Genomic DNA, 12143 nt, shown 5'->3' with positions numbered 1-12143 from the left:
CACCGGCTGGTCATCACATAGATGGTAGCACCAATTCCAAGGCATTCTTGAAGAATTCTTTCAGTATCTGCAAACAGGTCCCCTGGTTGGAGACTGGTAACTGGTAGTGCGCAAACATGTTTTTATTGGAACTGGGATCTGGCAGCTTTTGGAAAAGCTTTTGCTGCATTAGTAAATCTGACAGACTTGAAAAAGGAATATTGCAGCCTTAGAACTGTGGCTGCCAGAATTTAATGTCAACAATTAAAATTTATTTTGATCCTTACCTAGTGTTTATTACTGTTTGTATACACAACAGACCTTACTAATACAGAGATGCACTATTAGATGGAATTACCATCTGTTCAGAGGGAAATGCTGGCATCTGTCTTAGACGCTAAAACTAAAATGATATTATTTCTAACAAAACAAAATTAACTGCTTTTTACTCACCAACTTTAATTTGTAGTGTGTAGTTATATCCGAGGAAAAGGGTTGTTTATGAACTGTATGATGACCTCTGTGGCCAGGTCTATATTTAGATATGCGACTTTACCAGGGGCTCTACTGGCCTTTTTGGCATGTGGAAATGGCATGTAGAAATCACACTTTCAATACACAATTTTAGCTTTATAATGTGCTATGTATCCTATAAGTCATTAAAACAACACAATCAAACTATGTAAAAATTGACTGAATCAGAGAGATTCTAGTATGCAAAATATTTTGACAGATGTGCCCTAAAAAACTGCAAGGAAAGAAATTAAATAGGCAAATTTCATCAGAACAAAGTTGCTGTAGGTCCCACAGTGACACCTTTAGGAAAATACAAACTGTATCTTTCTTCTCTATTAGACTATTTTAAATTTTCTCCCACATTGACATATATAAAAAATTTATATTCAGTGTCCCCTCCTTTTAATTTAAAGTCTAAGTATCCTATTAAAATAGGTCTTTAGCTTTTGGAAGTTAGAGAATTTGGAGGATCAAGGACAATGGTAGTCTTCATACTGATGTTAGATCAGTGATGCTACGTTCTGAGAAGCCAGACTTCTATTCTATATATCACAAAATAATAAATTTTGTCACACCAGCATTTAATGCATGTACACAGTGCATTAACTGTAACTGTAGTACATTTATTTGTGCTGGAGGAGACTTGAAAATGATGAAAAAATCAATACTTTGCTGTCAGAGAAGCAAGTGTTACGATGCATTTAAGTAGTTAATTGCATAAGCCCCATAAAAGCTTCAAGTTTGGGTAGCAAGGATGCCATAATTACAGTCCAAGCAACTACCTTTTATTAACGGTGGACTTTAGGGAACGGTGGTTGCTGTCATGATTGCTGCTATATGTGCAGTTTCGAAATAATGGATCCTCTTCTCTCTTCATGTGTAGGATGGTAGTTTTGTGCAAATTATTGTGATTGCCAGAACAATAACTGGTTAAGGTAATGTTTGTTCACCATGTTCACTGAACTTCTCTAAAAGCAGGGTTTGCTAGCTTTTCTTTATGTCACAGAACACATAGACAAATCATATTTGTATGCCATGCTAAGGTAAAGGAACAAGGTGGCTGAGAGCTGAAGGGGATAAACCAGAGGGGCTCCTGCTGGCTTCCAGGAGCGAAGAGGATCAGGATGTCTGGCACCCATTCATGGCTTATTAACTTAGAAGTACTGCTTTAAATTATTCAATCAAAGAATTTTGAAACTGGAAGAGGTCCTAGACATAAATCAAGCCTGTCACTCTAACAATTGAAGTAACTGAAGAATAGAGAGACCTAATAATGGATTAACCAATGTTCCATATTGAGGGTCTTAAAGAGCTGATCTAGAGCCTACATTTTCTCCTCTCCAGATCTTCTAGTAATATGCACTCCTGAAGATGACTTGTCAACAAAGAAGAAAATGGCAAAATATATTTTATTCTTTCTTCCCTGGTCAGATAATAGACAGTCAACAAGGTGGTGTTGAGTCATCCCTGAGAGTTTCTGGTGAAAACTTTTCCTCTTTAGGACACTGATTGGTGAGCAGCTACAGTGGCAAAGCTGCAGCAGAGAAATCATGGCTCATGATCTGAACTTCTTGTTTGTGTACTGGTCCCAGTGCCCTTCTGCAAGTGTTTTGGCCTAGTAGAGTTTGGCAAATTGCTTTTCCTGGCATAGTTTTGCATTTCTGTGAAAAAGTCAAAATCATTTTCTATTGACAGGATGCTTATTAAGACTGTCTTATGTAGTCTGCTCCCCACCCACCCCTGAAACACAGAAAGACTGTTTATTCTTGAATTCTTGTCATCATCATAGAAAGTTGATGATGTCTTAAGCTGTTGACACAGCCATACAGTCTTCATAGGCCAAAAACGAACAGATTCCTTGAAAACAAATGAACAGATTCCATTTTAAAGACCAGTACCTCAGAAAGAGCTTTGTTCAGCTTTTAGTTCTTATCCTATGGTGCTCAAAATGCCACACTACATAAATTTGGCAAGTCTAAATGTATTCATTGTGATATACTACTGATTATGTTATAAAGTAATAAATGCTGCATGAAGAAGAATGCATATTATAACATTTTATAAAAGAATATCTATACATCAAATAGATAGACAAGAAATCAGATTACCCCTATTAAAAATACAAATGCTATTTTAAAAGTACAAGAATTTTGTACTTTTATCCCAAGCAAAAATAGACACTTTATTCTTAGACATGATGGATAATGAACATTCATTTTAAACTTTGTATATTGTTCTTAGAAATAATGAATATTGAAGATTCATTTTAAACTTTACATTTACAAAACAATTTTCTATGTAAATACAGATAGATTTTGAATATAGATGAATTATATTCCTTAATAACATATAATTTGAAAGATTTGTTCTTGTAATGATAGTGCCTTGTATTTGTATAGAAACTTGTTTTGTAAAACATAAAGCAAATATACATATTGTTGTAGAAGCAATTGTTGTCAACGTATTTCACTGAAAATGTATCCTCATGTTGCAGATGGGAAAGCTGAAACAGATATGTGTTGAGGGATTTTTCTAAAATCACACAGATTTAGACATTAAAAAGTGAAATATAATTTTTAAAAGTCTACCAAATCCCTTTCATTATTCAGTGTTGTCTCCTAACGAACTGTTTTGTAAATTAACAAATCTTTAAAGATCATATTTATTTTTACCTGTAATTCTTTTCCTTTGAAAATCTGATGAATAATTCATCATTACCCCAATCTCATGGTGATTCTATGTGCGTGTATGTATGTGTGTTTAATGGTTCAGGAGTATCTATTTTTCTTCATATTCTACTTATATGTATGTGACACCAGTCTAGTTTAATTGATTGACAGTTTCACTTAATTCCCCCTTCCAGCCTTAGAGGAACTCTGAAAAGAATAACTCTGTAGGATGTTCACCCTTTCAAACAGGCTTAGTTGACTCCTGTATGTGAAACTGTAAAACCCACCTGCTGGAATGTTTTTTGTTTTGTTTTTCTTTTAAGCAAGACAATAAAAAATGTACTCTAGTTCTATTCATTCTCAGGAATTGACTTCTAAAGGACAGTCCCGTTACTTGGTGGAATAATTCCTCTGGGAATCAAGAGTTGCTCTACTACTTAAAGTTTAAATGGTAAACATTAATTTTAATGGACTCTCAAGAATTTCCCTATTGATTAGTGTCACTTGGCCAAATTAAAACAAAAATGTGTGCTCCAATTTTCTATAATTATTACATAAAAACGACAGAGTTGCCAGAATTCCTTTTGTTTAGTTTTGTTTTACTCTTAATCTATATTCCTGATTAAGACGTAATTTTTGGACTATGCTACAGATGGGGGAAGGAATCTGATTTCTGTGGTGGTGCTGAGCTTCAACATTATCTCCATTGAGTTGAGTGGTTGGAGTAGAGATGTATCAACTTTCAAACAAATGGGACCTGGAGAAAGGCTGCTTTCAAACAGCAATGAAACTCTTCAGTTTTTAAGATGTATAGGAGGCGTCTTCATTCTTCTTCATTTGGTTAAAATGGGAATCCTATTCTCAACACACCAAATATGTATAATTTGTTATTCTTTATCTACATCTTTGGTGTCCAGTATGGTAGTCATGAATCATATGTAGCTATTTAAATTTAAAATACAGCTAATTAAAATTAAGAAATTTGAAATTCAATTTCTCATTCTCACTAGCTGCATTTCAGATGCTCAATAATCTAATTATAAGGCTAGTGGTTACCGTATTAAACATTACAGACCTAGAACATTTCCTTCACTGGAGAAAGTTCTATTGGATAGTACTGGTCTAGTAGTTTTGGGCTATTGGATATTACTAGACTAGTTTATGAAACTAAAAAGTTCTGGTCTCTGTGTCCCAAAACTCTAGGGAATCTAGCAAATTGCAATTTAAAAATTTTGTAATTGGTTCTTCATTGCTTCCCTGAGCCCAGGACTGAAAAATATTTGACAACCTTCCTTTCCCAGTTGAGATCATAGCCAAGAATGGCCTGCTAAAATTTTAATACAAATATGTAACTCTAAACTCTGAAGAGAGACTTGGTGGGTAAAGAAATTTCTGAATGACTTAGCCTTTTATTTTGTTTTGGATTATTTTGAAGTGAGATCGTAGCCTGTAGAATGAAATCTTTGAGAGTCTACCATTTAACTGATTTTTAGCAGGAAAAAATGCTAAGAGAAATTATGCATATAATTCACAGATTCATACATATATTAAAATAAAAATATCACATGGGCTGCAGTGGCAGAAAATAACCAGAATTGTTAATTATCTTTCTAACTTGATGAACTTTTTGCTCAGTGCCTTTTCTTTTTTCCTAAAAGTTAAAACAGAATCAAAATGAATTGTTTCTCTTTGAAAAGCTGGCCCAAGGTCTAAAAAGTAACAGATAGTAATTGTTCTAAGTTGCTTTATGGTGAATTTCCTTTCATGGTTTAAGGGCTTCAATACTTATATCCGCATCATTTTGATTTATATTTATTGAAACAGGCAATGACTTTGTGTCTGTGTATGGCTGTGTTAACACAGGTGTAAATTAAAAGTCCACAGACATAGTTTGGGCCCTTAATAAATAGGCTCGGTGATTATGACATTTGTTCCTTTCTCTACTTTCACTTTTCAAATCCAGCAGACACACTTAAAGGGGGAATGAATCTCAGCTCACAAACTCAACTGTTTAAGGAAAAAAAGAATCAAACCAAAACAGACCTTCATTTTCAATAACTCAGCTGTTAATCTGAACCTCATTTCCAGCAAGTTGTACGGAAAACCTTAATCTCGGTGACTCCTAGTGTTTCCCAGGAACCTTCAAAGAATTGCCAGTGTCCCACCACCTAAAAGCATGGCAAGGTCCCAATGTATGCAAGGGCGTGAGGCCACTACTACTCCAAGGCTAAGCCCACTCCTGGTGGTGGGGTCACTTCAGGGCCAGGGTGCTCTCTAGGACCAAGAGGCTGACCAAAGTTAGGTGCCTAGACCATTGTGTGTAAACTGCTGAACTCACAGGCTTGTTACTTTGTGCTGATGCTCTGTTTAACATTCAGAGTGGTTATTGCTTGTTTGCTTTAATTTAGATCAGTGTTTAAGCTTTAAAAATCAGAAAATTACATACAAAAGGAGCTTTTTGACCATAGAAGATATACAGATGGCAAATACACATAGGAAAGATGTTCTATATCATATGTCGTAAAGGGAAATGCAAATTAAAATAAGATACCACTACATACCCATTAGAATGACCAAAATCTGGAACACTGACAACAAATGCTGACGAGGCTGTACAGTAGCAGGAATGCTCATTCATTGCTAGTGGGAATGCAAAATGGTACAGCCACTTTGGAAGACAGTGTCTTGCACAACCAAACATGCTCTTACCGTATGATACAGCAATTGCACTTCTTGGTATTTACTCAACAGAATTTAAAACACAAAAGTCTGATATATAATTAGATATATAATTAGATGTGCATATATATGTACATCACAGCAGCTTTATTCACAATTACCAAAACTTGGAAACAACCAGAATATTCATCAGTCGATTAATGAATAAATAAACTATACTACATCCAGACAAGGGAAAATTATTTAGCATTAAATGAGCTATCAAATGATGAAAAGACATGAAGGAAACGTAAATGCGTATTATTCAGTGAAAGAAGTCAGTCTACAAAGGCTACACGCTGTATGATTCCAACTATATGACTTTCTGGAAAAGGCAAAACTATGGAGATGAGTAGTTACCCAGGGTAGGGGGAAGAAGAGATGAATAGGCAGGGCACAGAGGATGTTTTGGGTAGTGAAAATTTTCTGTATAATAGAATAATGATGGATTCATGTCATCATACATTTGTCCAAACCCAGAGAATGTAAACACCATGTGTAAGCCCCAGTGGAAACTATGGACTTCGAATGATAATGATGTGTCAATGCAGATTTATCTACTGTAGCAAATGAACCATTTGGGTGCCGGATGTTGATACTGGAAAAGACTGTGCATGAGTGGGGAGATAGGGTAGAACTCTGTATCTTCTTCTCAATTTTTTATGAACATAAAACTGCTCTTAAACAATAGAGTCTATTGGGTATAGTGGCACCTGTCTGTAGTCCCAACTACTTGGGAGGCTGAGACAGGAAGATTGCTTGAGCCCAGGAGTTCCAGGCTGTAGTGAGCTATCATTGTGCCTGTGCATAGCCACTGCACTCCAGCCTGGGCAACAATGTGAGACTCCATCTCTAAAACAAACAAACAAACAAAAAGGTTACCCCTGGCACATTGCCTATGGTGTAGCCATGTTCCACAGGAGCAATCAAAAATAAAAATAATACAAGCCTTTTTAAAAATGACTTTCTGACTTATTTTTACACAAGTGCAAAGTTTTGGTAAACCTGTGTTAATATTCCTGCATTACCCATTGGTCGGCACGGATTATGCTTGGCGCCTGTAAATTACAGCACTGAGTTGAAGCCACTTTAAGGCGAGGGCCTCTGCTCTATAGGTTTAGTGCTAGTCATTGGCTGTAGGTTTCACTGCAGGATCCTTTGGCTCCAGGGTGAGGCAGTTTTTACTCAGCCAAGGGAATTTCTACACAGAAGCGGGCAGCCGTGAGCCATGAGAGACCAACAGGCACAGAAACTGGGCCATTGGGGTACCTCCTTGGTAAAGGGACTGTGGTTGGGGCACCACCCAGATTACAGCAGCTACTATAATATATAAGATCTATTATTTAGCTAAAAAGAATAGAGAAGTTATTTTCAAGAAAAAATTTAATTTGAAAGTTTTGTGTGAAGTATGTTGGCTATTTAAATTTTGTTTCACTGCTTTTAAGATAAACTCTATCTTTTCAGTTCCTAGAACCATACAGATACTTGAAACCACAACTGATTTGATTTTAAGTGTGATATATACAAGTACATATATGCATATATGTGAATATGTGTGTCTAGAGACAGAAACCAAATTCTTGAATGTAACAAGTGTTTTCTAATATTTAGCACCAGCACAACTGAGGCCTCCTCTAGTTAAAGGAATCAACAGCACAACAATCCATCTTAGGTGGTTTCCACCTGAAGAACTGAATGGACCCTCTCCTATATATCAGCTGGAAAGGAGAGAGTCATCTCTACCAGCTCTGATGACCACGATGATGAAAGGAATCCGTTTCACAGGAAATGGGTATTGTAAATTTCCCAGCTCCACTCACCCAGTCAATACAGACTTTACTGGTAAGTGTGTTTGACATTGCTTTATTTAGGAGACACGAAGCTCCAAAATGTTTTCTATTATTTTGATATCCCTTTACAATGAATTTTTATTATACATACTTATAGAAATACTAATTCAGCCCTTCGATAACTTTTGCATGATGGTGTCAGCATGTCCATCTTTACAGAATTCTGGGGAAAAAAAAGTCAGGTAAGTGAAGGAAAGGAAAAAAAAAAAGATGCAGGTGAAGAAGCAGCCTTATTGGATCAAAGTATGTGCCTTGTATTTGTATTTTTTGCGAAGTATTTGCAAGGATATGTTTCTTGAAATATTATTCACTGTGTTCTCTGAGCAAATGAGTTTGCAAAATGCCTTCATGCTATTGGAGATTCTCAGTGTGCACCAGGTTACTAAAACTCCAAAAAGCATTGTAAGAATGCTATTTAACTTTGCTTAGCTAATCATGCCTAACAGATATTTGATGTAACATTTTCTTTTTCTTTCTCTCGCTCTTTCTTTCTTCCTTTTTTCACTGTGGCAACTTAATATCTCATGTTCTATGAAGAACATTGTAGGAAAAACTAATGCCAGAGGAAACGTAACTCCTCTAGGCCAGGACTACGGTAAAGCAAGTGAGGCTCTTGCCTCAGTCACAAAATTTAAAGGCACTAGAAAACTCAGCATTGATGTAAATATTTTAATGCAATATTTTTAAAAATGAAAATCAATGTGAAAACACTACAAAAATATTATCAAAAGCTTAAATAAAGACAGATTGGACCCTGTACCGGCACAATCCTGCCTCACTGGCCTTACTAGTACCACAATATTTTGGAAGTCCCATGACCTCTGTGAATTACAGCTTCTAATAGCATGATTTCAGTATAGCCGTAAAAAATTCAACTATTTATAATACATACTTCACTTATCCAATTTTTTAAAAAATTTACGAGGTATAAGATATATATTATTCTGTAAACTCATAAAGATGTTCATTTAATTATCCATAAGAAAGTCATTTTGGAGCAAATAGTCTTTAAAATACTGCATATGTGAAGACAATGAAATGGAATTAGAGCTATAAAAATTTATATTGTTTTATTTTTACCTAAAATAGTAAATAGTTTGCTTTTCATTGAGGCTGGCTGCGGATGCACCTTTGTAATGAATCATGATTATATTCTAGCTGAGATATATTGAGATTAATGCATGCTTAACTACTCTCCCAGTATATCAAAATCATCGCAGAGTATTAGAAATTGAATCATTGAGCTAAAATGCTTGACTTCTGCTTTATATTCGTAAAATGGCAAAAAAGAAAAGAAAAAATAGTTAAGGAAAAGGAACACATGAATAATAGTAAAAGTCTTTTCCCAAATGAAAATAGAAAAAGTCTTTTCCCAAATGGTCCAATATTTGGCTTTGATGTGTTTCTTCCAAGAAATAGCATCCGTTTCCATTCAACTGGGCATAGCTGCTGCAAGGATGTCAGCTTGGATTTGCAGGCTAGCCAGCAGACAGATTTTTGATGGGATCACCTACTGTTGTTGCAGTGAAAGATAGAGTGGCCCGTCCACCGTTAATAAATTTAGTCATCCTCGCTATCTCCCTTGCCGGCCTTATACTCTGAGGTGCAAGGGCTAGGGGCAGATGCAGTGTCTGGGAAGTTTTCCAAATTCCTCTTTAAAAAAGTTAGGCTGTAAACACTGGCCTCACTAAGCAGGATCCTTCTGTCTGTAACAAAGCCTCCAGCTGCACAGAAAATGTGCTTGGAGTACACATCATTTGAAGGACAAGGCAGGGAGATCACAATTTTGGCTTGAACTGCTCCCTGGAGCTTTGGTGATTCCTGGAGAGTGAGAAGTTCTTCTGTGTTCAGGCACATTCTGGGACATTGCTGATGCCCTTTTTAATGGTAGCTTGGCTTTACTTTTAAGATTCCCTTTAACTTTTAATATAACCAGGTATATACTAAATTATTGGTTTGATCCTTTGGCTGACTTGCCAGGTTTGATTGAATAATTTTATTGAGTTGTACCAAAGCCTAACTAAATGTCCCCAATTAATGAGCTAGGACAAGTTTTCAAAACCAACTCAATAACTTTCTGTAAACTTGCACTTTCCTAAATAGAGAGGTAAGCATACAATTAGCATCTTACATTATTCTTACTGATAAATTCTCCTATCCAATCCCTCTGCAACCCTGTAAAGTAGCTCTTCTTACCCTCATAATGCAGGAGGAAAAGAGGCTCAAGTGAGTGACTTGCCCATTGTGCCACAGCTATTGAATTTCAGGGTTGAAATGTGACCTGGAGCCTTCCAAATTTAAAGGCAAGGTCTCTGCTACAGGGTGGAAAGGAACTTTTGTAGCCTGTTCTTTGGAAGTGTTAGAATAGGAAGTATATAAAAGTAAGAAAGAGGGATAGGAGGTGAAATAATTATCACCCAAACATTCCTTCTCTAATACTGCTAAACTTTTTGGATTTGTCTTTCAGTTAGTTTCAGCTCACAAACAGCAAGTAGTGTTGGCATTATTTATTCATTTATTTGTATCCCCAAAGACATGTAGGGATTTTTTTTTATAGCGATTAAACCCAGAGTGTTACTAGGAGCTAGGTGTTTAAGATATAAATAACATTATGTAAAATGGGCTGAAGTGCTATGCGTTAAACAGTGCTTTCAACTTATATTCCTTTGTATTTCATGCAGTTTTTATATTCTGAGACAAATTTAATGAGCAAATCCTTGAACCCTCTAATATGATGAATTACATTTTTAAAAGTTAATAACTTTAAGATAAACTAAGATGTCCTTTATTTTGAATTATTCAATTCAAAATCTCAAACTTCAACTAAAATGACTTCTGAATAGAAATATCAATTAGTACTCAAAGACAAATATAAGGTTGATGTACATAATTATACATATTTTATATATGAAAAGATAAGTTAGATTGTACCCATCAATGACAGGAATTATAAATGCATTCATAACACATTTCATGGCCATGAGCATTATGTTGAAAGTCTCAGTAAGAAATAGCTCATTATTGTAGTACAAGAAACAGATATCTTATACAACTTAGGCCTCTTTCATATTTTCTTTAGATATTTTTATCTTACACAATAGAAAGAGAATAATTCAAGCATATGAATATATGCCCTAAAATGTTAATATTGTAAATTATCAAACTTAATACTGTAAATAAACTCTGTCAATTTCTACCTTTGGGCAGAATAAAGAACCAGCAAAAGCTATTTTGAGACCTGTTTTTGCTTCCTTTTCTTTTCTGATACAAGTATTCTTTTAAAAATCTAATCTCCAGGAAGAATGTATTATCAGTCATTTACATCATAGTTTAAATTTAAAATAATTAACTCTCTGTATATGATTATCAGGACTTCGAAGAAGATTAACTGATAAATTGGTTTCAAATCCAGGTCCCATTATTTATTAGCTAAATGTAATTAGACAACCCATTTAATCTTTTTTGTGCTTCTGTTTCCTTTTCTTTAAAATTAAAATAATTCCACTTACAATATTGGTATCTAGCAGGTAGGTGAGGATTTAAAGTAGATAGGCCACCTAATGAACTTTGCACGGTGTCTACCACAAAGATTATTTAGTACTCATTAAACATTAGCTATTAGTTATTATTCATTTAACAAATATTTATTAATTGCCTACTATGAGACAGGAGATTTCCTGAGTGAGAGTATTCTGCAGTTATAAAATCAACATTCTATTAATTTATTTGCTGTTACACATGCAAAATATGTTTGCTCAAATGTTATATCTGGGGCATGAGTAATATGCAATATTCCATATTAAAATGTGATACTTAATTTTGCTATTGAAAATAGTTAAATTAATTGACGTAGTGGTGAGGACTTGGGCAAACTACTTTTCTGAGTGTTTAATGTTGCTAATCTATTAAATTGAGGATTTTGTTGGGTAATCAATGCTTCTAACCTCTAAAATTCCAATTCTATGAATATAGAATATTTAGGAGGCACCGCAATCCAAAATACAGGCTGTAACTGTGGCATCTGTGAGTTAAAAAGCACCTAGAGTTTAAAATAAATTGTTTTCTATAATATTATGTTTATTAATACAATTTAAGATTGATATAAATTTACTGTTTTTCTCTAATTTAAGAAACTTAGTGATATGGGCAGAATTCAACATAAAATAGATATTCAATTATGGGGTCATATCAGATGTTATAAAAAAGGTAGAAAATTAAAATAGCTTCATGATCTTATAATTGGGCAATAATATAAACAATCATGGTGAAATAGGGACCTGGTTACATGGGGTTAACAATACATTCTTCTTCCAACACAGGAATAGCAAATAGAGTCTCCCCTCGCGTATGCAACTAGAAGGGGATATCACTGTGTCTTTGGAGAGGAAAAAATCATGCTCATTCTTTTTTT

General features: G+C 34.9%; 1 protein-coding gene across 2 annotated transcripts in view; it reads left to right on the top strand.

Moving 5' to 3' along the window:
- LOC105493520 (usherin) overlaps positions 1-12143 on the top strand; it is a 789359-nt gene that overhangs the window by 240427 nt on the left and 536789 nt on the right. The window contains exon 20 of one of the 2 annotated variants that reach the window (XM_024796490.2): positions 7494-7724. In XM_024796490.2, coding sequence (XP_024652258.2) covers positions 7494-7724 — 231 coding nt within the window. Of the gene's footprint in view, positions 1-7493; positions 9022-12143 lie in introns of those variants that run through there. The other variant, XM_011761218.2, reaches the window with a different exon arrangement.

Source organism: Macaca nemestrina, chromosome 1 (assembly GCF_043159975.1).
Source record: "Macaca nemestrina isolate mMacNem1 chromosome 1, mMacNem.hap1, whole genome shotgun sequence".
NCBI lineage: Eukaryota > Metazoa > Chordata > Mammalia > Primates > Cercopithecidae > Macaca > Macaca nemestrina.
Note: the sequence above shows the minus strand (reverse complement) of the source record. Positions and strands in the feature narration are given on the sequence as shown.